We start from the raw sequence: 26,027 nt of genomic DNA on the forward strand, positions 1-26,027 counted from the left end.
AGTCTTGGGTGCCTTCTCCTTTCCTTGGTTCTCACCTGCTCAAGCCATCCTTGCAGGCTTCTGTTGCACATGGCGAGCGTGGGGTCCGGATGTAGAGGAGGGCTCCACTCTCTCGCCATGGGCTTTCCAGAGGGGTCCCCTATCCTGGAGTCTGGGGCCAGAGTCCTGGGGTTGAAGATTTTTTGCCCCCCCCCCACTTTAAAGTTTTTTGACTTTGTCACCAATTTTTAGAAATTGGGAAAATTCACTTAAAAAAACAAACCCAGGTTTTGAGTTACTTGAAGTCAGGAGAGTAAGTGATACTTGTTGATACAAGTCTCCTTGAAGGTCACCCTGTTGTATGGATCTGCACAAACATTCCCTGTTTCTCAGGGGAAATGTGTGTGTTCAGTTTGAAGACCAGGACCTCCTGTCATCCTTTCCACCCAGCACCCTGAGTCCTTCAGGGCCAGGGCTGACAGCCAGGGCTCGGCCAGCCTCAGGGCAGGGTCTCAGGAGGCTTGTGGCCACGTACGAGGGCTCCAGACCCTACCTGGGCTCCCACCGAGCCCACCAGTGAGCATGCCCCCTCCCCCCGTCTCCGCTGCCAGCAGGGAGAAGGGACGGCTGACACCACCACGAGGCCCAGGAGGACGGCGGAGCAGCCGACCACAGACTTGGTAGGTGTGGAGGTACCAGAGAAAGTGTGCCACCCCCACCGGCTCTGCAGCGACTGAGTCCCCAGCCCCTGCGGCCACTGACCTTCAGCACACCCCCAGCGTTCAGGGCGAAGGTCAGGACATGTCTCTGCGCTCCGGGGACAATTGGCGCAGCAGGCCCTCGGTAGTCAGATGTTTCCAGAGAAGTTGTTTATGAACCCGGGTTCTGGCCTCTTACCACAGTTAGGAAAGCACTAAAAACCACTAGCTTAGATTCCACTCCCCACAACTTGCATCCACCTTCTGCCAGCCTTCTGTAAGAAAGCAGGGGAGCGTCGTTCACTCAGAAATGTGTTCATCGAAACAATGAAGATAGGAACCAACTGGCCCTGGTGGGAGTGGGCCTGGCTGCCTTGAGAACTGCAGAAGCCTCAGGGCCCTTGCTGGTGGCCTCTGCTCCCCGGCGCCTAGGACTGCCCGGGGACAGACTTTCCCTGCTGGCCAGCCCAGGCCAGGGCAGGAGGGCTCTGCGCTGTTGCCCTGGGCTTTCCAGAGGGGACCCCTATCCTGGGTCTGGGGCCAGACTTGACTTGGGGTTGCGTTTTGTTTGCCCCCCACACCTTTAAAATTTGACTTTGTCACCAATTTTTAATAATTGGGAAATTCCACTTAAAAATCCAGACTTGAGTTACTTAAAGTTGAGTTTAGGTGACAGCGTGCGCTCGCCGCCCCTGCTCAGTCATCACCTGGAGGGCTCTGGGGCCTGGGCTTGTTTTATCCAACTTGCCACAGTCCCCACCAGCCTCTGGGACTTCCCAGGGCGTGCGAGTGGTAAAGAAGCTGCCTGCCAGTGCAGGAGACAGATGTGACATGGGTCTGATCCCTGGGTCAGGAAGATCCCCTGGAAGAGGAAATGGCAACCCACTCCAGTATTCTTGCCTGGAGAGTTCCATGGACAGAGGAGCCTGGTGGGCTACAGTCCACGGGGCCGCAGAGAGTCGGACACGACTCAATGACTTAGCTCACACACACGCCATCGGTCTCTACGGTGCGGCAGGCCATAGTGTGTTTGCTGTTGATTCCTGGACAGGAGCTGCCTATTTCTTACTGGGGGGCAGGCCGCCTCATGACCGGAGGGGTGAACTTTGAGTTTTCTACGCCGACCTCCATGGAGGGGAGAGGGGCTGCCAGCATTTCACTTGGCACAATATCCTCAGTGTTCATCCACGTTGTCCCATGTGTCAACATTTCCCTCTTTTTTAATATTGAACAATCTGTTGAATCCATAATCACATTTTCTTGAGTTGGCCAAAAAGTCCACCTATTCTGGTCATTTCATATGAATGGAATCACACAGTACGTGGTTTTGGGGGTCTGGCTTCTTTCCCTTGGTGTGTTTTCAGCGTTCATCTGTGTTGTAGCGTGTATCAGTACTTCACCCCTTTTTATGGCTAAATAATATTCCTTTTTACGGATAGGCCATATCTTGTTTACCCCTTTGTCTGTTCATGAACACTTACCTGTTTCCATTTTTTAATTGTAGCAGTATGCTACTGTGAACGTTCACATATAAGTTTCTCTGTGGATGGATTTTCACTTGTCTTGGATGTATGCCTGGGAGTGGAATTGCAGGGTTATAAGGAAATTCTTCCCAGGTGGTGCTAGTGGTAAAGAACCCGCCTGCCAAAGCAGGAGATGTAAGAGACATGGGATCGAGTCCAGGGTCAGGAAGATCCCCTGGAGGAGAGCATGGCAACCACTCCAGTATTCTTGACTGGAGAATTTCACGGGCAGAGGAGCCTGGTGGGCTGCGCTCCATAGGGTTGCAAAGAGTCGGACACTACTGAAGTGAGTTAGCACACAAGGAAATTCTGTCTTTAACTTTTTGAGGAACTGCCAACCTTTTTTACACAGCAACATTCTCACCAGAAATATATGAGGGTTCCAATTTTTCCACACCCTCACCAACACTTGTTCTCTGTTTAAAAAATTGTAACTATCCTAGTAGGTGTGAAGTGGTATCTCATTGTGGTTCTGAGTTGCATTTCCCTGATGACTAATGAAATTGAGCTTCTTTTCATGGGTGTATTGGCTAGTTCTTATTTGGAAAAATGTTTATTAAGATCCTGTGTGTATTTTTAAATTGGGTTGTCTTTGTGATTGACTTACAAATTTTTAAAAATATGTTCTGGATAGTAGATCCCCACCAGATACACAATTTGCAAATTTCCTCCCATATTATGGATTATCTTTTCACTTTTTTGTTCCTGTTCTTTGACTCAAATTTTTTAACTTTCACGAAGCCCAGTTTCCTTCTTTGGGCTTTTGGTTTCACATCTGAGAAGCCATTCCCTCATCCAAGGTCACAGAGATCTACAGTTATGCTTTCTTCTAGCCATTTTATAGTTACAGCTCTTAGGTTAGACCTGGGATCCACTTTGAGTTCCTTTTTGTGTCTGGTACCAGGCAGAGGTCCAAACCCTCTCTGCTGTGTGTGACTATTCGGTGATTTCAGAATTATTTATTGAAAAGACTGTTGCCTTTATTGAATGTTCTTGGAAAAAATTATTTTTGGCACAAACATATATATATATATGTAGGTTCAGTTCAGTTTAGTCACTCAGTCGTGTCCGACTCTTTGTGGACCCGGTGGACTGCAGCACGCCAGGCTTCCCTGTCCTTCACCAACTCCCAGAGCTTACTCAAACTCATGTCCATCGAGTCAGTGATGCCATCCAACCATCTCATCCTCTGTTGTCCCCTTCTCCTCCCACCTTAAATCTTTCCCAGCATCAGGGTCTTTTCAGGTGAGTCACTCATCAGGTGGCCAAAGGATTGGAGTTTCAGCTTCAGCATCAGTCCTTCCAATAAATATTCAGGACTGATTTCCCTTAGGATGGACTGGTTGGATCTCCTTGCAGTACAAGGGACTCTCAAGAATCTTCTCCAACACCACAGTTCAAAAGTATATGTAGGTGTGTTTCCTATTCTTTCCAATATTGTTGATGTACTTTTTTGGGGGGGGGTGCTGCACCTTGGGGTTTTGGGGGATCTAAGGTCCCTGACCAGCTGTGGGAATGGAGTCCTAGTCGCGGGAACTCCCGAAGTCCCTTATTCTTAAGGTGCTTTTTAATAATAAAGCGGTCATCAACGCATCACACGTTGGCGGAGTCTCCAGTGCTGGCCTCGGGGCTCAACTGTGGAGGGCTCCCCAGGGTCTCTGTCCTTACGGGCCGCACAGGAAAAGGGACGAAGAACACCAGGGCGCCGTGGACACAGACCCTGCGTGGATCCCGCAGGAGCGGGGGGCGGTGGAGCGGCGGCGGGACGTCCGGCGAGGGGAGAGAGAGCCGGCGGGGCCGCTCGGGTAGGGAGCGCGGCGGCCGCGGGGTCATCGCCCTAGACGCGCGGGTGGGACGCCGAGCCAGGCGGCAAGACCGCAGCGAGTGGCCGCCGGACGGCTCCGCCCCTCCAAGCAGGCTCCGCCCCCACGTGACGTCACGCGCCCGGCGGGCCCTGGGCGACTCCCGCGCATGCGCGCCTGGGGCGCTCCGCCGCGCGATTGGGCGCTGACCAGCCGGCATCGCGCACGGCGTCGCGCACGGCGTCGCGCTCGGCGGCCAGTCTGCGTCGCGCTCGGCGGGCGTGCGTGCGGGGCGGTGCTTCCGGCGAGGCGGTGGCTGGACGCGCCGCGGCCCAAAATGGACGCGCCGGCGCTGCTTGCTGCCGCGGCCCCGGACGCGCTCGGGCCCCAACTCGGCGGTGGCCCCGCCCGGCCCCACAGAGCCCCGGGCCCCGCGCGCCGCCGCCTGCTGCTGCTGAGGGAGCCAGAGGGCGGCGCGCGGGACCCGCGCTGCGCGGAGGCCGGGCCGCCGGCCGTCGCCGGCGGCGACTCTCTTGTGATGCTGCTGGACGTGGCGCGCGGCGCTGCCGCGGCCCCGGGGCGGCAGGAGCCGGAGCCCGAGCCCCGAGCCGCCTCGAACCCGGCCGGCCGCGCCGCGCAGGCCCCCGGCACCGCGCCCCTCGGGGGCCCCGGGTCCGCCGGCCCCCAGGACCTGCTGGTGCGCCTGGAGCGCGGCGTCCTTGCGCTGGCCGCGCCGTCTCGGGGCCCGCCGCCCGGCCAAGAGGCCGGCAGCCCGGCTGAGGCCCGCCGCGCACCCGCACGCCCCGGCTACCGATGCCCCGAGCCGCAGTGCGCGCTCGCCTTCGCCAAGAAACACCAGCTCCAGGTGCACCTGCTCACGCACGGCAGCGGCCAGGGCCGGCGGCCCTTCAAGTGCCCGCTGGACGGCTGCGGCTGGGCCTTCACCACGTCCTACAAGCTCAAGCGGCACCTGCAGTCGCACGACAAGCTGCGGCCGTTCGGTTGCCCAGTGGGCGGCTGCGGCAAGAAGTTCACCACCGTGTACAACCTCAAGGCGCACATGAGGGCGCACGAGCAGGAGAGCCTGTTCAAGTGCGAGGTGTGTGCCGAGCGCTTCCCCACGCACGCCAAGCTCAGCTCGCACCAGCGCAGCCACTTCGAGCCCGAGAGGCCCTACAAGTGCGACTTTCCCGGTGAGCGGCGCGGGCGGGGCGCGGTGTCTCCTCTCCCCCCGCTCCGGGGAGCCCGGCGGCTCCCGGACCCCGCTTGGCCGCGAAGTAGCTCGGGGAATCTCGGAGCCCTCCCCCGGGTGTGTCCGATGAGCGAGACCGCAAGGCGTCTTCCCACCGACGGAGCCGGAGGCAGGTCTGGTTACTGGGAAACGCTCAGTCCGGCTTGCGGGCGCGCGCCCCTAGCTGCAGGAACTCTGGGTCGCCCGCGCAGCCCGCGCGAGAAATTAGGGCGCCCCAGGGGATCATCGCCCACTGCGGCGCCTCCGCCTTTTATGCCGTTAAAACCTTTGTTTCGTTTGGACTTCATGGTTGTGTGAAGTTCTGAAACTCGTCTTCATCTTCAGATGGAGACTCCCGGCGAGGTGGGTCCGGTGGGTGAGTGCCGGTGGACTCTCCACCCGGATAGGCGGCTCCAGCTGCGGAGGGCGTGTGCCTGCGAAGGAGGGGCTGGGGGCCCGGGCCGGGCTGCGGAGCCAAGGCAGGGAATGCGGGCAAGGGGGAGGCTTCTGGAGGGACTTCCTTAAAAGAGAAGCTGGAGTGTGCGCCCCGCGATCGGTTGATGAGTTGTGGACCGGGAATGCGCTCCGCATAGTGTCCAGGTTATGGAAGTGTACAGGAATGAGGGATTTTGAAAGGGCGGAAGAAAAGTCAGATGTTAGGGAGTTCTCTCTGATCTTCCCGAGCGCCCTGGCCGGTCCTGTGCACCCCGTCTCCGTGGAGAGCATGGCTGGAGGGCACTCTCTCTCTGTCCCGCACTCTAGTGAAAAGCTCAGAGGGCGTCCATCCGAGCACAGTGCTAGCAGGATCTGGGATCCACCTGCTTTGGGCACGGGGTCACCCTGGGTTTTGAAGTGAATGATCTGTGAGGTGTCTGTCCCGGGTGGGTGGGCGGAAGGAGGAGAGGGACCAGTGGGATGTTCCAGACCTCAGGGGCCTGAGGGCTGACCCAGGTGGAGGCCATGGGTCGCTGGGGCGGCTCCAGCTGGGGAGGATTGAGGCGCTGGGTCCTGCGGCTTCTCTGTCGGTCGGGGGAGGGTGCGTCTTGCTGAGGCAGACGCTGACTTTGCTTGTTCAGATGTGTACCTGACCGAGGGGGCAATGACACTGTAGCCTGAAGTGAGGCTTGGCCGGGGCTCGGGGGAGAGACGGATGTGTGCGGGAGGAGGGGGGGTGCATTTGGGGAGATGAGCGTTTCCCCGCTGAGTGTCGTGGCCGAGAGGAGGGGTGCCGGGCTCTGCGCCCCGTGGAGGCCCCGGGAGGGCTTGGGAGGGGCCGCAGCATCCACTGCTCACCGGCATCTTGCAGCCTCGTGTGTTGTGCCTGGTGTGAGCACTGACCTTTTCTGTCGAAGGAGAGCTGGTGGTTTAGTAGCTAAGTTGCGTCCAGCTTTGCTTCTCCATCGACAGCCTGCTTCTTCCGCCAGGCTCCTCTGTCCATGGGATTTCCCAGGCAGGAATACTGGAGTGGGTTGCCGTTTCCTTCTCCAGGGGATCTTCCTGATCCAGGGCTCAAACCCAGGTCTCCTGCATTGCAGGTGGATTCTTTACCAGGGAGCCAGCAGGGAAGGAGCTGATGGCTTCTAGCTCTCCCCAGAGGAGAGCTTAGTCATGTTCGAAGTCCCATGGGTCAGCCTGGTTGAAGATGCAGGTGGGAAAAGGCCATCTAAGCACAGATGAGCTCGGTGACTCGTGACAGAGCAGGAAACCCCGAGGAGATGGGCCAGAGCAAGGAGGAGCTGGCGGCAGGGGCTGGTCTGCCTCCGGGAGGACATGCACAGGGGTGGGGTGTGCCTGACTCCACAGGTGGGGGGACCTCAGGTGTTACTGCAGTAGCTGGCAGCCCTTTCAGGCTTAGCCCGACCAGACAGAATCTGGTTCCTTAGCATCTGGTTCATCTTGTTGGGTTTACTGGTCGTTGAGTTCCCAGCGCACCTGGAGGGTCTGTCGTGCTGAACCGGGAGCTGATGGCTGTGTGGGGCGGGTGGCCTGTGAGCTGCCCCGAGCCGCCCCGACTTCAGCCTCCAGGGGGGCCCCCGCCCGAGTCGTCCTCCTCGCCACCTGCCCCGGCGCCCGGGCGGTGACTGGTCAGCTCTGTGATGTGCCTTCTGCCCCACCGGTGAGCAGGCTCTGTGTCTCTCTGCTCAGGCTGTGAGAAGACGTTTATCACCGTGAGTGCTCTGTTTTCCCACAACCGGGCCCACTTCCGGGAACAAGAACTTTTCTCCTGCTCGTTCCCTGGATGCAGCAAACAGTACGACAAAGCCTGTCGCCTGAAAATCCACCTGAGGAGCCACACAGGTAACGAGCCGGGGCTGTGCGGCCCCGCCCACCATCCACACAGTTCCCGCTTGTAATCACGAGGCATGGTTTTTCTTTCCTAAGGTGAAAGACCTTTTATCTGTGACTCTGACAGTTGTGGCTGGACCTTCACCAGCATGTCTAAGCTCTTGAGGCACAAGAGGTAACCTTTACATTTGGGTTGAATTCTTCGTTTTGAAAACGAGTGAGTTATTGGTTAGTAGCAGAAGCCTGTGGATGGGATAATCTGTGGATTTCTTTAAGTTATAAAAAACACGTGTGGGTAACTTGGAAAATTCAGAAAGTTTATAAGAAGAAAACCACACAGAATCCGATCACTTAGTTTTCTCTGTGTTTACATGTTTTTAAATTTAGTTGGTATGCTTAACATGCAACTTGATCTTTAGAAAACTCAAGGTTATAGACTAAGCCTTCCTCGTGCCATCATCACTTCTGTGGTTGTGGTGACCCCTTGAGGGACTGGGCCTTGTGCAGGTGACCTTTGGCGCTTGGCCTTTGTCCTGCATTTGGCCTCTCAGCAGGTCTGACTCTGAAGCACATGTCCTCCTGTTTTGCCTGGGGACCCAGAGAGCTAGGAGGTGTTCTGTCCTTGCCCAGCCGGGGCTGAGGATGTCTGTGCAGAGAAAGACCATGTGCGTGTCAGGCAAGGTCCCCTGCTGCAGGGACAGCCTGTGTGGTGGCTGGTGGCTGAACCGGGGAGGTGGCTGCTCCTCCCTGCGTGGAAGCTCCAAGTCTGACTGTGGTCGGCTCCATCAGGAAGGAGGACTTCTGCCCGTGAGGGCTAGAGACCAAATCCAGGCTTTTCTGAGATGTGTTGTTTCCCCTGTGATGGAGAGCTCATGGGTGGGTGCGTCTTGCAGAGCGGTGGTGGCGTGCCTGGTCACCTCGCTGCCGTCTGTCCCGCAGGAAGCATGATGACGACCGCCGGTTCCCCTGCCCTGTCGAGGGCTGCGGCAAGTCGTTCACCCGGGCCGAGCACCTGAAGGGCCACAGCGTCACCCACCTGGGCACCAAGCCCTTCGCCTGTCCCGTGGAAGGTGGGTGTGAGCGGCCCCACGGCTGCCTGGCGCCGTGGGTGGACACGTCTGAGGTGCCACGTGGGCCAGGGGTGGGGTGGCTCGGCAGGTCTTAGCCGGGGGCGTGCGTCTTGGGAGCAGAGTGCTAGCAAGGCAGGTCCGGAGTCCGACAGCTCGACCCGGGCCCAGGGCTGTGGCTCTGCCGAGTCCCTGCTGGTTTGATGGTTTTAAGGATTTGGCGTAATACTGTGGGGAAAGCTCCATTCAAAGGAGACACTACAGACCCACTTGAGGCTGAGCGTTTCCTGGAATGTAGCGAAGGTACCCCGGTGGTCTAACCAGACACAGACCCGTGTCTCCGCAGGGCTCCAGTTGGGGGGCAGGCCACAGGTACACAGCTAACGTTTGGGGTGCTGGGGGCGTGGGCTGGGAGTGTGGCTCCCAGGAGCCGGGGAGGGGTTGGAGACAGAAGTGTGGCTGGCGGGCTGAAGACGGCCTGGGCCTGGGCCTGGCGGGGCTCCTCCCGGCCCCAGTGTGTGTGCACCGTGGCCCCCTGGGAGGGCGGGCGGGAGCTGGGGTCTGCAGGGAAGTGTGTTGCGGAAGATTGTTGCTGCCTTTCCCTTGGGCGGGGTGACTGGGTAGAAGCCTGAGGACTGTGTGGGAACGTCTTTGTGAAGAGATGACGCGAGACACTCAGGAGGAGGTGGTCATTGACACACGTGGACGTGCGCGCGTGCTGCTGGGCATCAAGGAAATCCGGGCTAAAGAGATCTTTTGGGCTGGCCCAAAGGTTCCTTTAGCTTCTAAGTAAAAATGAAAGACACTTCTCTCACATTCACGAAGAACTCTATTGAACTTCTTACTCACTGTTTTGTTCAACTACCTTCTGCCATTTTTCAGCTGGCATCATAATTCCATCATTCCCAAACTTTTTTCCCCCCACCGCATAGCATTATTTATTTCAAGGTCTCGTAGCCCAGTAAGAGCACGGTTGCTGGCGTTTACAGTGTTTGGGGAAGCACTTGTATTCCCCTCCAGCCGCATTCCCTGGTTCATTTGCAGCAAGAACATCAAGACAAATGCAGCTAGGACAGTTCTTTCCGTTTTGTTTAGAAACTGGAGGAACCCACTTTTCCACATTCTACAGTAGCCTCATAGAAAAACCAGTCAAATAGAAGACATTCTCATCGATTCTTCATTCAGGTTCTGAATGCACTCACATCTTCCACTGGATCCAAGGAGCAGTGGGTCATTGGAAAATCGCTTGTGTCAGCAACTCTTGTGAATCAGAATTACATTCTCGCGGGGCAGTCCCATCAGCGGGCCAGCATTACCTTGTGCCCCCTGTTCTTTTTCTTTAACTTTTCATTTTATCTTGGAGTCCCCCTAATAAGTCCTTGGCCGTGTTGTGAGAGTTTCAGGTAGATGACGAAGGGACCGGCCGAGCGCACACACACCCCTTCTCCCCAGCACCCCCCAGCACGCCCCCAGCACCCCCAGGCGGCCCCGTGGCCCTGAGTGGGGCCCCGTGTGCGAAACACGCAGCGTGTGCACGGGGCACTCCACCCCCTCCTGCCGTCCTCCCCAGCACCCATGAGCTTGTTCTCCCAGCCTGTGAGTCTGTTTCTGTTCTGTGAGTGGGTGAGTGTGTACCATTTCTTTTTCAGACCCCATATATGAGGGGTGTCGTATGATATTTCTCCTCCTCTTCCTTTACTCGGCAGGAGAATCTCTAGGTCCTCCACGCTGCTGCAAGTGGCCTCTCTTCATCATGTTTAGTGGGTACGTAGTATTCCATGCTAGGCATGTCCCACATCTCCCTTGTCTCTTCCTCTGTCGATGGACAGCTCACCTGCACATCCTGGCCCTTGCAGACAGTGCTGTGGTGAACACTGCGGTGCATGTATCCTTTTGGATCGTGTTTTCCCCGGATGTGTGCTCATGAGTGGGGTTGCACGGTCGTAGGGTGGCTCTCTCTTCAGTTCCTGAAGGACCCCACACTGTCAGCTGTACTAGCTGACATTCCCGCCGGCAGTGTGGGAGGCTCTGTTCCCTGCGCGTCTGCCTGCGTTTACTGTGTATGGGTTTGGTGCGCCTGGGCGGGGCCTTGGTTGCCCTGCGGGCTTTTCTCTAGTTGCTGCGAGCAGGGGCTGCTCCTCCGCTGCGGGGGGCGGTGGCTTCTCTCGCTGTGGTGCGCAGCCTTCAGCGTGTGCGGCTCCCGGGCACTGGGGCACAGGCTCAGTAGTCGTGGCACGTGCTTGGCCTTAGTTGCTCTTAAGACGGGTGGGATCTTCCCAGGCCAGCGATTGAAGTTGCCTCTCCTGCATTGACAGGCAGCTTCTTCACCACTGAACCATCAGGAAAGTCTTGTTTGTGGATTTTTTGATGATGGCCCTTCTGAGTGGTGTGAAGTGGTACCTCACTGTAGTTTTGATTTGCATTTCTCTGATAATTAGCGATATTGAGCATCTTTTCATGTGCCTCTTGTCCATCTATATGTCGTCCTTGGAGAAATGTCCATTTAGGTCTTCTGCCCATTTTCTGGTTGGGTTCTTTGTTTTGATGATGCTAAGCCTCAAGAGCTGTTTATAAATTTTGGAGACTGAGCCCGTGTCAGTTACATCGTTTGCAAATATTTTCTTCCTTTCTGTGGGTTGTCTTTTTGTTTCATGGTTTCCTCTGCTATGCAGGAGCTTTTGAGTTTAATTAGGTCCTTTTTTTAAAAAAAAAATTTTTAAATTTCCATTATTCTGAGAGATGGATTGAAAAAGATACTGCTGCAATTCATTTCAGACGATGTTGTCTGTTTTCCTCTAGGAGTTGTATAGTGTCTGGTCTTTAATCCATTGGGAGCTTATCTTTGTCTATGGTGTTAAAGAATGATCCAATTTCTTTTTTTCTTTTACTGTGTAGCTGTCCAGTTTTCCCAGGACCATTTGCTGAAGAGACTTTCTTTGCGACATTGTGTAGTCTTGTCTCCTTTGACTGTTTAGTGTGTGGGTTTATTTCTGGGCTTTGTATCCTGTTCATATGATCTCTGTTTCTGCGCCTGCACCATACTCTTTTGATGCCTGTAGGTTCTATCCTGTTCGTATGATCTCTGTTTCTGCGCCTGTGCCATACTGTTTTGATGCCTGTAGCTTTGTGGTGTGATCCACACAGAGTCAAGGAGCTGGAGTCCTCCAGCGCTGTTTTTCTTTCTCAGGATTGTTTTGAGGATTCAGGGTCTTTTGTCTCCATACAAGTTAAAAAATTTTTTTGGTTATAGTTCTGTGAAAAGTGTTGTTGGTGATTTGATAGGGATTGCACTGAATCTGTAGATTGCCTTCGGTAGTATTTTGTCCTTTTGACAGTATTGATTTTTCTGCTCCATGGACGTGGTATATCTGTTTGTATCTTTGCTTCCACCAGCGTCTTACAGTTTTTGGAATGCGTGTCTTTCGTCTCCTTAGGTAGGTTTATTCCTGCATAGTTTATTTTTTCTAATATGTTGATAAATGGAATTGTTTCTTGAATTTCCCTTTCTGATCTCTTGATGTTAGTTTATAGAAATGCACCAGGTTGCTGTGCATTAATTTTTCAACCTGCAACTTCACCAGATTCCCTGGTGAGCTCTAGCAGTTTTCTGGTGGCATCTTTAGGATCTTCTGTGTATAGTATCGTGTCATCTGCAAACAGTGACAGTTTACATTCTTCTTTTCCAGTTTTCAATTCTCTTTGGTTCTTTTTCTTCTCATGGCCTTAGCTAGGACTTGCAAAACTGTACTGAATAAAAGTGGCAAGGGTGAACATCCTTGTCTAGTTCCTGATCTTAGAGGAAATGCTCTCAGCTTTTCACTGTTGAGTGTGATATTAGTTTGTGGTGTGAAGTGAAGGTTTGTTATGTATGGTCTTTATTATGTTGAGGTATGTCCCATCTGTGCCCACCTTCTGAAGTGTTTATCGTAAATGGATGTTGAATTTGTCAGAAGCTCTTTCTGCATCATTGAGATAATCATACAGGTTTTATTCTTCCACTTGTTGGTGTGGTGTGTCACACTGATTGATGTGTGGATCCTGAAAACCCTTGCATCACTGGGAAGAATCCCACTAGATTGTAGTGTGTGACCCTTTTAGTGTGTTGTTAGATTTGGATTGCTCATTTTTTATCTTTTTGAGCAAAGAGCTCTTCCAGATGCCTTCTGCAGTCTTCCAGGGAATTGAAATTTCTTCCGTGGAGAGAGTGTGCAGATCAAGTAACTGGACCTCTGAAGGTGTGGTGTTTGTCACCTTCAGGTGACAGAGCAGGGAGGGTGACTCAGAACTCCCCGGCAGGCGGTGACTGTCTGGCCGTCAGAGGCGCCCACGGTCTTGGTTGCCCTGAGGGGGCCTGTGTCCCGCTGCCTGACTCCGCACGCGTTTCCCGCGAGCACTGCTCTTGCTCCTGTTGGCCCTGGTGCGGCCCCCGGCGTCTTGGGGTGCGGCCCGGGGCGGGGGCCCTGGTGCCTCACGCAGCTGTCCTCTCTCCCCAGGGTGCCGTGCCAGGTTCTCGGCGAGGAGCAGCCTCTACATCCATTCCAAGAAGCACCTGCAGGACGTGGCTGCCCCGAAGAGCAGGTGTCCGGTGTCCAGCTGTGACCGGCTCTTTGCCTCCAAGCACAGCATGAAGGCCCACGTGCTCAGGCAGCACCGCCGGCACCCAGGTGGGCCCCCGGCGGCCCGAGGGCGCGTGCTGGGTGCGGCCGCTCGCTGCGCCCTGGATGCCCAGCCCGGGGCCTGTGGCTGCCATGCCCGCGGCCCCGCGTCTGCCCGTGTTGCCTTGACCCTCTCGCCCGCCCAGCCTCAGGGGCTTCCCCTGCCTGGCCTGGGCAGTCAGGGCTCCTGAAGCTTGCCTTGACCTCATCCTGTGTGCCGAGCTGCTTCTCCACCGCCCCTGTCCCCTCCAGCTTCTCTTGTCCAGCCCTGCCCGGGACAGTCGTGGAGACAGAACAGACTGTTTCTGGAAGAGCGCAGGGGCAGAGCGCAAACTGCGATGAGTCCTGCAGTGACTCTGCACACGGCGCTTGCCGTCCTGACCCCTGGGCGCTGGGCACTTGGCAGCCTGGCTTTCCAGCCGTGAGCCTGGCCCACGGGTGTGGCGTGCAGGGGCTGGGTGGTCGGGCGGCGGCCGCTCCCCGGAGCTGGGTGGTTGGGCGGCGGCCGCTCCCCGGAGCCTGGCGGCCATGCTCCTCCTGCAGCGCCTCGAGGGTGGAATCCCTGCTGCGGCCACCTGCGCAGCTGCTGCTGGACTCTGTTCAGGGCCGCCTGCCCTCCTCGGGCACAGCCGCCGCCCGCTCTGTGCTCCTGGGCCACCTGCCCACCTCGGGCACAGCCGCCGCCTGCTCTGCGCTCTTGGGAGGGGAGCTGGGATGTAGGGAAGGGGACTGGGACTGTCCACGTCTGTGACGTGACGCGGTCTTGTGTCGGGCGTGGACGTCCTGGGTCTGTGACGTGACGCAGTCTCTTGTCGGGTAGGTGAGGAAGTCTGTTGTGGGTGGGCAGGGACTCACGGCTCGACGTGACTGTAGGTGCTGGGGAGTGTGTGTCTGTCGTGGAGGAACCCTGCCTGGCCCTGGAGGGGTTGGGTCCCCTCACGCTGGTCCTGGGTGGAGTCACACTGGGTGGAGATGGGGCAGGGCAGTGCTGGCGTGGAGGGAGCTGGTTGCCTTCACGTGGTCGGTGTTAGTGTTTGTGTACGGGTTGTGAACATCTGGCTCTCGCACGTGGCAGGTCTCCAGTAAACTCTTATGGAATTAGCAAAAGGCTAAGGAAATTTATGAGCAAGTTGGTGTTTCTTGATGTTTGCCTAGATTCAGTTCAGTTCAGTGCAGTTCAGTCGCTCACTTGTGTCCAACTCTTTGCAACCCCATGAACCGCAGCACACCAGGCCTGCCTGTCCATCAGTAACTCCTGGAGCCCACCCAAACTCACGTCCATTGAGTCGGTGATGCCATCCAGCCATCTCAACTTCTGTTGTCCCCTTCTTCTCCTGCCTTCAATCTTTCCCAGCATCAGGGTCTTTTCCAATGAGTCAGCTCTTTGTATCAGGTGGCCAAAGTATTGGAGTTTCAGCTTCAATATCAGTCCTTCCAATGAATATTCAGGACTGGTCTCCTTTAGGATGGACTTGTTGGATCTCCTTGCAGTCCAAGGGACTCTCACGAGTCTTCTCTAACACCACAGTTCAAAAGCGTCAGTTCTTTGGCGTTCAGCTTTCTTAATAGTCTAGCTTTATACATCCATACATGACTACTGGAAAAACCATATTATCATTCTTGATCTTTTCATAGGGAGCTGAATCAGCAAGGTTGTCTAGGAAACTGGAAAGTTTTGGGGAAGAGACGTGTTTCCGTTTTTACCGTCTTCAAAGAGCCCCTGCCGTCTCTCCAGAATGTTCCCTGGTGCTGAATGGTGGTTGAGGCCCCAGTGGGCAGGCCCAGCGTCCAAGCTCCATAGCAGCACAGCCGCGGGCAGAGGCTCTCTGCGTGACTGACTGTCCTTCGCTTGCTTGGGGACGGCGTCTGTGGCAGCTTTCCTCCCTGGGTCCCCAGTGGAACCTCGTAGCTGCTCTGCTGCGGTGTCCACGGGGCAGTGTGAGCTTGGGGTTCGCTCCAGGTTGAGGGGTGCTGGCCGCTGCAGGAGAGGCCTGTCGCAGACCCGCTGGCTCCTCCACCAGATTCTCATGCTCCCGTCTTCCTGGTGGCTTGATGCCTGGCGAGCACTCGCCAGGATTTGGGATGATGGGTGTTCTTGCATCTGAACTCCAGCATGAACGTTCAATGACATCCTTTAATGTCGCCATCGTCCCTTCCCCCAAGGGTGACCTCACGGCTGGTGTTCCTTCACTGAGGAGCAGTTACTCGAGTGCTGGGCGCGGGTGCCGCTGTGGTCAGGGGAGGCCACTTGGGGGCCGGGCCTGTGCCTGCTGTGGGGCGGGGTCATCTGGAAACAGGGCGGCTCTCCAAGCCCGTTGGGAGCCACTCTGTCCAGGGGGCCGTGGCCTGGGCTCAGCGTGCAGGGCCTGCTGTGCGTCTCTGCAGCCCGGCCTGCCAGCTCGCCCCGCAGTCCTCCCCGTCCTCCCCCCATGAGCTCGGGAGAGGCAGAGAGCAGGCTGAGAGGTGGCCTGACACAGTCGACCCCAGAAGGGTCCCCAAGCCACAGGGTCAGCGTGGCCTGAGGTTGGTGGTTCATGGTACATGAGGGGCTCGGTCTCCCCGGGCACTGCGGGATCGCGTGAGTGAAGGGTGCGGAGCCTGGAGGACTCGGGGTGAAACCTTCTCTTGCTGTTACTTGGGGAGCATCAGTGGTCGGGGGAGGACCCGGGGGCTCAAGGCTCTGAGCCCGCATGCAGGGCTCCTTCCTGCAGAGCATGGTGCCCTCGGGGGCCAGCAGGGGCTGCGGGGGGCATCCATGTTCCCTCGGTGTGTCTCGTCCACGTCTTAAGCGCAGACGGCCCTCCCGTCTCTGGTCACTGTGGTCACCAGTGTTCCTTCCTTTTCAGATCTCTTCCCTCCGCTGGGGGCTCCGAGCACGCTGATGCCCAGCAGTGACCCCGGCAGCCCCGGGCAGGGCGAGTTCAGCCACGTGGACCTGGCTGTCCTTTTCTCCGACCCGCCAGCTGACGGCAGTGCTGCCCCCGGGGCCCCTGACGAGGCGCTGGGCGCTGGGATCCTGACCATTGATGTGACTTCTGTGGGCGCCTCTCTTGGAGGGGACCTCCCTGCCGGTCAGGCTTCCTTCGGGCCGATGGACCCGCTGGTCTTGGTGGCCCACGGTGACATCCCACCTGGCCCGGACAGCCCCCTCGTCCTCGGGACGGCAGCTGTGGGTTTCCAGCAGGGCAGCCTCGCCACAGACGACATGCCGGCCATGGGCGCAGGGGCCCTGGGCTGTCTGGTGGCCGTGCCTGTGAAGAACTTGGGTCAGGACCCCCAGGCTCTGACCCCAAGCGGCCCCCAGGGAGCCAACAGTGTTCCGGAGCCGCTGGTGCCCATCAAGGTGGAGCCAGACTCGCCCCCCCGCGCCCAGCCTGGCTGGCAGCAGGAGCCTGGCGAAGGGGCGTCGCGGCCTGCGGAGTCCAGCCCCTTGGAGCAGAGCGGTCCTCGGAGAGACGCTAGGCTTGCGGCGGGGACCGGCGGCTTCTACCTGGTACGAGGTGCCCTGGGGCCACCAGCTTCTCGCTCGGCTCCTGCCCCATCGTGCGGTGTCCTGGATTAACCCTCTACTGCAGACGCTTCCTAGGGGCTTGAGAGAGCATGGCGCCCCGGCTACAAGTCTGGAAACCCGAATTCCTGTCTCGAATCTGGAACGGACTAGTGTTTATGACCTTGAGCAAATCACTTAACTTGTCCGAGCCTTCAGTTCTCAGTTATTTCTGAAATGAGGGGCTTTGACACGATTTCTAAGGTCTTTTCGAGTCCTATGATTTTGGTGATAACATATCTTTTCCTGAGAAAAGCTGGGATGTTCATAATGTTGAAATGTCCTGGTGTTTGAGTGTATCATGTAATAGCAGGTCCTCAGACGGACTCTGACAGAGAGGAATTGCGACTTCAACTGTGTCTAAAGATTGTTGGACGTGAAAACCAGGAAAAATTACCAGTTAGAACTGACGAGAAAAAGAGAGTGGTCTGGGAGTTCTGTCTCTGAGGGTTATGACGGCCTCTCCACTTGTGAGGCCTGACGCTCACGTGTTACAGCTGCGCGCGTGTCGGTCATGTGTTCACTGTAACTTAGAGTAACTTAACCAGAGTCTTGGGACAGGCTTTTCCTCAGCCTCAGGTGGAAGCAGTCAAGTAGCCTTCTCTTTGTGGTGCAGGTTAAATTCGATAGTGATGTTTATGTTCAAAAAGTTAAATCTTACTTTGCCACAATTTAACGAAGAGCTAATCCATGGAGTCAGCGTCCACCGTGAGGGATGCAGCGGTGGCCGAGGCCCAGGGTCAGCGGCGCGTGAGGCTGATCCCGACCCTGTCCGTTTTCTCGCTAGCTGTGTGCCTGGGGCTGGCCTGGCGTCTGGGAGCCCGGAAGGCGCACGGAGAGGGGGCCGCAGGTAGGCCCGCGCCCCCCAGGGATGAGGGTTGGCGTGTCCTCATGGGGCTCCCAGCCCCTCCCGCGGACCGGCCCCTCACGGCCCCTGGGGCAGCCCCGGGAGGTGGAGGCCCGCCCCGAAGCTGCGGGGCGGGGTTCGGGTCATCACCAGGACTTGGGCTCTGTGTTTCAGGCAGCAGAGGGGTCTTCGGTTCACAGGCTGGTTTCCGTGTGAGGTGTTTCGCACGTTTTAGACTCCGGAGGAATAAGCGTTGCCTCTGTGGATCAGAGTCCCGTCGCAGCTCTGACTGGGTGCCCGTCACCCGACGTGGCGTTCGATCCTCTGACCGTGAAACACGCTGTGCTCAGTCGCCCCCTGCTGTTCGGGTCCCAACTGATGATGCTTTTTTTTTTTTTGGATTCAGCAAGGTGGAGGCTCAGCGAGAACTGATTCCCAGTCCGTTCAGCGAGCCCAGGAGAAGAAGCAGAGAGGCCCCGGGAGCCGCGCTGGTGAGGCTGCGTGCGCTGGGTGGGGCGCGCGGGAACCCAGGCGGGGGGCTTCTGGTTTTAAAGTGTCAGCCACTTTGTGGGGTCTTTAAAACACACTGAGGGGACTGCACGGCCCGTGCTGGTTTGCGAGCTTGTCTGTCTGTCCGGGGCGGCCGCACTTGTTGCGTTGTGACTCTGACGCTGGCTTCCTCCAAAAGCACCACGTGAGATATTTAACCACAGCTTGTTTCAAAAGTGTAAGAGGTGTGTGGGGTCAGCGGTGCTCTGTCGTCCGTACGTCTCTTCTCCGTATGATGATGGCACGCTCTTCTCTGCCAGCTCTCTTCACGTAAACCCTGCCCCATGGCGCCTGCGTGTGGTCGGTGTTCACTGTCGCGGGGGAGGAGGCCCCTGGCCCCCGAGCCCCGGGGTGGCGGGGGCACAGACGGGGTGGGGCCCGTAGAGACAGAGCTGCCAGGGCGGCATCTGCAGGGCGGTTTTCTTTCTTTGTTGTGGTTTTTGTTAATACTTCAGCGTTAACTTTTTAGAAGCCAGACATTTAGAAACATACCAGGCAGGGTCATCACTTGGTTAGAGGTTACCAGCTGGCCTTGCTTTCAGGTTGCCATCTCGCTTGTGTCCCGTTTTCAGTCGTAAATGCCGTGAATATTTGCACATCTGTGTGTTCACGGTGCCCGGGGAGGCCTTGTGCTTCGGGTCTTTGACATTCGTGCACCCCTCCCTCGCCCTGGTCTCTCCCCTGTGTGTGTGTGTGTGTGCGTGTGCGCACACTTGCAGAGTTGGGGCGGTGTGTCTGCTGGTTGGCAGGACTGTCAGCGTGCAGGTCCCTGTATCTCATGTTTCCAGTCACCCAGCTGGAGGCTGTGCCCTGGCGAGTCAGGCCGGGGGCTCCATCCGGCCCCTGAGGCCTGGGCTCTGGGCCTGCCGCTTCCCCAGGGCTTCAGAAGATGCTGATGTCCCCCCTCACTCACTTTCAGCTAGCAGATTTCTGCTCACACAGGAGGGTCAGCAGTAATGTCCCCAAATTTATCCATGTTCAGGATAAGGAGCCTGCTGGCTTGTCTGTGTCCTCCGGGGGTGGTTGGGTATGTTTACCTGCTCGGTGATTGAAGCACTGTATTGGCTTTCAAGGGAAGTAGAAGTCTGGAGCCTGCCAAGCATCCAGGCTTCTCATGTGAGACAGGGGGCGCTTCTCCTTGAGTGTGAAGGCTCCCACCCCCACCCGCAGCTCGAGGCCCGAGACAGCCAGCAGAGGGGGAAGCTTAAGTATGGGCCCACTGTCCCTTTTCCAGAGCCCTCGGGCCAGCCATGTGTTTCCCCAGAGCCTTGATTTTTGCAGACGAGTAGAAACACGCTTCCCTATGCTTTGTCCCTGGCCATGGTGCCCGACATGTCACCTCGCCTCCCCTCCCCAGTGTGGACCTGTCCCAAGATCATTCATCTCTGCATGGCTGGGGAAGGGCTGGGCCATGGTCCACTGATGGCGCTGGTGTTCTGTGCATGGGAGAGGGGCCCCGGGTGAGAGAGGAGAAGGGGGCCCGGGTGAGAGAGGAGAAGGGGGCCCGGGTGAGAGAGGAGAAGGGGGTCCCCCCGGGTGAGAGAGGAGAAGGGGGTCCCCCCGGGTGAGAGAGGAGAAGGGGGTTCCCCCGGGTGAGAGAGGGGAAGGGGGTCCCCCCGGGTGAGAGAGGGGAAGGGGGTCCCCCCGGGTGAGAGAGGAGAAGGGGGCCCGGTGAGAGAGGAGAAGGGGGTCCTGGTGAGAGAGGGGAAGGGGGCCCGGGTGAGAGAGGGGAAGGGGGCCCGGGTGAGAGAGGGGAAGGGGGCCCGGGTGAGAGAGGGGAAGGGGGTCCTGGTGAGAGAGGGGAAGGGGGCCCGGTGAGAGAGGGGAAGGGGGTCCTGGTGAGAGAGGGGAAGGGGGTCCTGGTGAGAGAGGGGAAGGGGGCCCTGGTGAGAGAGGGGAAGGGGGTCCTGGTGAGAGAGGGGAAGGGGGTCCTGGTGAGAGAGGAGAAGGGGGTCCTGGTGAGAGAGGGGAAGGGGGTCCTGGTGAGAGAGGAGAAGGGGGCCCGGGTGAGAGAGAGGAAGGGGGCCCTGGTGAGAGAGGGGAAGGGGGCCCGGGTGAGAGAGGGGAAGGGGGCCCGGGTGAGAGAGGGGAAGGGGGTCCGGGTGAGAGAGGAGAAGGGGGCCCGGGTGAGAGAGGGGAAGGGGGCCCGGGTGAGAGAGGGGAAGGGGGTCCTGGTGAGAGAGGGGAAGGGGGTCCTGGTGAGAGAGGGGAAGGGGGTCCTGGTGAGAGAGGGGAAGGGGGCCCGGGTGAGAGAGGGGAAGGGGGCCCGGGTGAGAGAGGGGAAGGGGGCCCGGGTGAGAGAGGAGAGAAGGGGGTCCTGGTGAGAGAGGGGAAGGGGGTCCTGGTGAGAGAGGGGAAGGGGGTCCTGGTGAGAGAGGGGAAGGGGGTCCTGGTGAGAGAGGGGAAGGGGGCCCGGGTGAGAGAGAGGAAGGGGGTCCTGGTGAGAGAGGGGAAGGGGGCCCGGGTGAGAGAGGGGAAGGGGGTCCTGGTGAGAGAGGGGAAGGGGGTCCTGGTGAGAGAGGAGAAGGGGGCCCGGCTGAGAGAGGGGAAGGGGGCCCGGGTGAGAGAGGGGAAGGGGGTCCTGGTGAGAGAGGGGAAGGGGGTCCTGGTGAGAGAGGGGAAGGGGGCCCGGGTGAGAGAGAGGAAGGGGGTCCGGGTGAGAGAGAGGAAGGGGGTCCTGGTGAGAGAGGGGAAGGGGGCCCGGGTGAGAGAGGGGAAGGGGGTCCTGGTGAGAGAGGGGAAGGGGGTCCTGGTGAGAGAGGGGAAGGGGGCCCGGGTGAGAGAGGGGAAGGGGGTCCTGGTGAGAGAGGGGAAGGGGGCCCGGTGAGAGAGGAGAGAAGGGGGCCCGGGTGAGAGAGGGGAAGGGGGCCCTGGTGAGAGAGGGGAAGGGGGTCCTGGTGAGAGAGGGGGAAGGGGGCCCGGTGAGAGAGGAGAGAAGGGGGCCCGGGTGAGAGAGGGGAAGGGGGTCCTGGTGAGAGAGGGGAAGGGGGCCCGGGTGAGAGAGGGGAAGGGGGTCCTGGTGAGAGAGGAGAGAAGGGGGCCCGGGTGAGAGAGGGGAAGGGGGTCCTGGTGAGAGAGGGGAAGGGGGCCCGGGTGAGAGAGGGGAAGGGGGTCCTGGTGAGAGAGGAGAGAAGGGGGCCCGGGTGAGAGAGGGGAAGGGGGTCCTGGTGAGAGAGGGGAAGGGGGCCCGGGTGAGAGAGGGGAAGGGGGCCCGGGTGAGAGAGGGGAAGGGGGCCCGGGTGAGAGAGGGGAAGGGGGTCCTGGTGAGAGAGGGGAAGGGGGCCCGGGTGAGAGAGAGGAAGGGGGTCCTGGTGAGAGAGGGGAAGGGGGCCCGGGTGAGAGAGGAGAAGGGGGTCCTGGTGAGAGAGGGGAAGGGGGCCCGGTGAGAGAGGAGAGAAGGGGGTCCTGGTGAGAGAGGGGAAGGGGGTCCTGGTGAGAGAGGGGAAGGGGGCCCGGGTGAGAGAGGGGAAGGGGGTCCTGGTGAGAGAGGAGAAGGGGGTCCTGGTGAGAGAGGAAGGGGGTCCTGGTGAGAGAGGGGAAGGGGGCCCGGGTGAGAGAGGGGAAGGGGGCCCGGGTGAGAGAGGGGAAGGGGGCCCGGGTGAGAGAGGAGAAGGGGGTCCTGGTGAGAGAGGGGAAGGGGGCCCGGGTGAGAGAGGAGAGAAGGGGGCCCGGGTGAGAGAGGGGAAGGGGGCCCGGGTGAGAGAGGGGAAGGGGGTCCTGGTGAGAGAGGGGAAGGGGGTCCTGGTGAGAGAGGAAGGGGGTCCTGGTGAGAGAGGGGAAGGGGGCCCGGGTGAGAGAGGGGAAGGGGGCCCGGGTGAGAGAGGGGAAGGGGGCCCGGGTGAGAGAGGGGAAGGGGGTCCTGGTGAGAGAGGGGAAGGGGGCCCGGTGAGAGAGGAGAGAAGGGGGCCCGGGTGAGAGAGGGGAAGGGGGCCCTGGTGAGAGAGAGGAAGGGGGCCCTGGTGAGAGAGGAGAAGGGGGTCCTGGTGAGAGAGGGGAAGGGGGTCCTGGTGAGAGAGGAGAAGGGGACCCGGGTGAGAGAGGGGAAGGGGGCCCGGGTGAGAGAGGAGAGAAGGGGGTCCTGGTGAGAGAGGGGAAGGGGGCCCGGGTGAGAGAGGGGAAGGGGGTCCTGGTGAGAGAGGGGAAGGGGGCCCGGGTGAGAGAGGGGAAGGGGGCCCTGTTGAGAGAGGGGAAGGGGGTCCGGGTGAGAGAGGGGAAGGGGGTCCGGGTGAGAGAGGGGAAGGGGGTCCTGGTGAGAGAGGAGAAGGGGGTCCTGGTGAGAGAGGAAGGGGGTCCTGGTGAGAGAGGGGAAGCGGGTCCTGGTGAGAGAGGGGAAGGGGGTCCGGGTGAGAGAGGGGAAGGGGGCCCGGGTGAGAGAGGGGAAGGGGGTCCTGGTGAGAGAGGAGAGAAGGGGGTCCTGCTGAGAGAGGAGAAGGGGGTCCTGGTGAGAGAGGAGAGAAGGGGGTCCTGGTGAGAGAGGAGAGAAGGGGGCCCGGGAGAGAGAGGAGAAGGGGGCCCGGGAGAGAGAGGAGAAGGGGGCCCGGGAGAGAGAGGAGAAGGGGGCCCGGGTGAGAGAGGAGAAGGGCGCCCGGGTGAGAGAGGAGGGGGTCCTCCGGGTGAGAGCGGAGGGGGTCCTCTGGGTGAGAGAGGGGAAGGGGGTCCCCGGGTGAGAGAGAAGGGGGCCCCCAGGTGAGAGAGGGGAAGGGGGCCCAGCTGAGTGCCCCCCGCGCCAGTGGCAGCAGCTCCTTTGGTGGTGACTGGCGTCTGTGGGGCGCAGGCCTGCACCCATGGACTGCAGGCACTGGGACGAGGGTCTGTGTAACTCTCTTCAGTTGAATGTGTGCTTGACTGCGCGGGCAGCGCTGGCTGGGCGGCCTCGTGAGCATAGTGATGTGCTAGGTGTGAAACAGACACTCAGTCACAATGTCGAGAAGAACCAGAGTTTATTTCTGATCCACTCGCGTGATTTTTCCTTAATTCCCCCCATTTAAGCAGCATGCGCGCCCACAGTCGTGCATGAAGGCGGAGCTTGGATCCCAGCTGGGGTTTCAGAGGTAACACAGCTCGCACTGCACTGTCAGCGCCAAGGAGAGAGGGGGTTCAGACTCACCTCATCTTTATGATGTTACCTGGTGATGAGTAGGAGACACACATCATGTAAACCTTGCCTACTTTAAAAAAATGTTTGCCACACTGGGTCTTAGCTGTGCACACAGGCTTAGCTGGGTCACACAGTCTTAGCTGTGGTGCACACGGGCTCAGCTGGGTCACACAGTCTTAGCTGTGGTGCACACGGGCTTAGCCAGGTCACACCGGGTCTTAGCTGTGGTGCACACGGGCTTAGCTGGGTCACACAGTCTTAGCTGTGGTGCACACGGGCTTAGCTGGGTCACACGGGGTCTTAGCTGTGGTGCACACGGGCTTAGCCGGGTCACACGGGGTCTTAGCTGTGGTGCATACGGGCTTAGCGGGTCACACAGAGTGTTAGCTGTGGTGCACACGGGCTTAGTCGGGTCACACAGTCTTAGCTGTGGTGCACACGGGCTTAGCTGGGTCACACGGGGTCTTAGCTGTGGTGCACACGGGCTTAGCCGGGTCTCACAGTCTTAGCTGTGGTGCACACGGGCTTAGCGGGGTCACACGGGGTCTTAGCTGTGGTGCACACGGGCTTAGCGGGGTCACACGGGGTCTTAGCTGTGGTGCACACAGGCTTAGCGGGGTCACACAGTGTTAGCTGTGGTGCACATGGGCTTAGCCGGGTCACACGGGGTCTTAGCTGTGGTGCACACGGGCTTAGTGGGGTCACACAGAGTGTTAGCTGTGGTGCACACGGGCTTAGCGGGGTCACACAGGGTCTTCGCTGTGGTGCACACGGGCTTAGCTGGGTCACACAGAGTGTTAGCTGTGGTGCACACGGGCTCAGCCGGGTCACACGGGGTCTTAGCTGTGGTGCACACGGGCTTAGCGGGGTCACACAGTCTTAGTTGTGGTGCACATGGGCTTAGCAGGGTCACACGGGGTCTTAGCTGTGGTGCACACGGGCTTAGTGGGGTCACACGGGGTCTTAGCTGTGGTGCACACAGGCTTAGCCTGGTCACACAGAGTGTTAGCTGTGGTGCACACAGGCTTAGCGGGGTCACACAGTCTTAGCTGTGGTGCACACGGGCTTAGCCGGGTCACACGGGGTCTTAGCTGTGGTGCACATGGGCTTAGCGGGGTCACACAGAGTGTTAGCTGTGGTGCACACGGGCTTAGCGGGGTCACACGGGGTCTTAGCTGTGGTGCACACGGGCTTAGCTGGGTCACACAGAGTGTTAGCTGTGGTGCACATGGGCTTAGCCGGGTCACACAGTCTTAGCTGTGGTGCACACGGGCTTAGCTGCTCCACAGTGTGAGGGATCTTAGTCCCCCAACCAGGGATTGAACCCCCACCTCCTGTATTGGAAGGCAGATTCTTAACAACCACAGACATCCCCCCATCTTGTCTGCTTTTAAAAGTAACTTCAAAAGATGCATTATTTGGGGCCTGCCTTCATTATTCCGTAGTGGTTTCATGACAGGGGCTACCCTGATACGCCTTAAAACGAGTTGGCGTGCAGCTGTGTCCATTTGGATGTAGAACGAGGTCAGACCCTCCATCGGTTTATGTCTGACTGTACCACATGGGCATCGTCCAAAGCAAATGAGCTGAATCTGCAGCTCAGCTGCAGAGTTGGGATGAAGGTATATTTAAAGCACGTGAGCATTTTGTTAAAAAATTGTTTTGACAGCAGTCTGCAAGCTCACACAGACATGAGCTGCCGGGAGCATGCTGGCAGCGCCCTCCTTGATGTGTCAGCGGGGCTTCCCCTTTGATGTTTCATAGTTAGCAGTTTAACATGTCTTGTTCTCGATGGGTTTGTACTACTAACTACAGTGGTAACTCAGCTTTTCAGATGCAAAACATTCACTCCTAGAAAGTGCATTAAAATAAACTAAGTGGAATTGCCACTTATGGACATGTTTTTAGCAGGGAAGTGTGCTAGGGTGATGGAAGACTTGAAAGCATGACAGGGACTCCTGTAAAATTCCAGCGGAGGCCGGAATGTGGACCCAGAGGCCATGCGGGGGCCGGGGGTGGTGCGTCTGCAGTGAGACCCCGCAGGCATGGCGGTGCCCATGGGTGGCTTGTGTTCCCTGCGAGGCCGTTCGGCAGCCCCGTACCCGAGTGTGCCCGCCCGCCCCGCCATCTAGGGTCAGGGCCCTGTTCCTGCGTCAGAGAAACCTTTCTGGGGTTGGGTGCTTGTCTTCTTTGTGGTTAGTGTTTTTTTAAGTGTATTGTTATGAAACAAGACAGTGATGGTTTTTGTGAAGGAAGTGGGACTGAAAGAGCCGTGAGCAGGTGTCGGGGTGGGGGCGGGGGAGGGGGAGGAGCTTCCCTCCGTCCTCCCCTCCCCGGAGCGCTGTGCTCCGTGTATCAGGGACCCCGCGTGCCCCTGGTTGGCGGGCGTGCAGGGTGAGGCGGGGCCCACCCCAGAGGGCGGGGCCCGCGCGCCGCCTGCTTGGAGGACGCAGGAGGTCGTGCTCTGTTTCAGGAGCCGCCGGGGCCTCTGCACCAAGCCCGGGGGAAGGCGATGCCTGTGCCGGCCCGGGAGCCTGGCTCTGGGGCAGCCTCACCGTGCCCGGTGCCCTGCCCTGCGTCCAGGTGCAGCTGCTGCAGGTGAGGGCACGCGTCAGACACCCCCAACCCCCCAGCCCCGGTCTGTCGTGCCGCGGTGCCCGTGCTCTCCCTGGTCAGGATCTGGGCTCCCCATCTGGTGGGGCGCAGTCACCTTCAGCCTTGCCTTCCGGGGCTGGCAGGGGGTGG

The 26,027-nt window shown here is 58.7% G+C and overlaps 1 protein-coding gene across 3 annotated transcripts in view; it reads left to right on the top strand.

Annotated features, from left to right (window-relative positions):
• The first annotated feature begins 4,339 nt into the window (after positions 1–4,339).
• The window catches only part of ZXDC (ZXD family zinc finger C), a 31,471-nt gene continuing 9,783 nt past the window's right edge, over positions 4,340–26,027 (top strand). For 2 of the 3 annotated variants that reach the window (XM_061129058.1, XM_061129057.1), the window contains exons 1-7: positions 4,340–5,195; positions 7,379–7,531; positions 7,616–7,694; positions 8,459–8,589; positions 13,080–13,250; positions 16,088–16,734; positions 18,042–18,126. In XM_061129058.1, coding sequence (XP_060985041.1) covers positions 4,340–5,195; positions 7,379–7,531; positions 7,616–7,694; positions 8,459–8,589; positions 13,080–13,250; positions 16,088–16,734; positions 18,042–18,126 — 2,122 coding nt within the window. Of the gene's footprint in view, positions 5,196–7,378; positions 7,532–7,615; positions 7,695–8,458; positions 8,590–13,079; positions 13,251–16,087; positions 16,735–18,041; positions 18,127–25,755; positions 25,881–26,027 lie in introns of all 3 variants that reach the window. The other variant, XM_061129056.1, reaches the window with a different exon arrangement.

This window comes from Dama dama, chromosome 24, assembly GCF_033118175.1.
Source record: "Dama dama isolate Ldn47 chromosome 24, ASM3311817v1, whole genome shotgun sequence".
In the NCBI taxonomy this organism is placed as follows: Eukaryota; Metazoa; Chordata; class Mammalia; order Artiodactyla; family Cervidae; genus Dama; species Dama dama.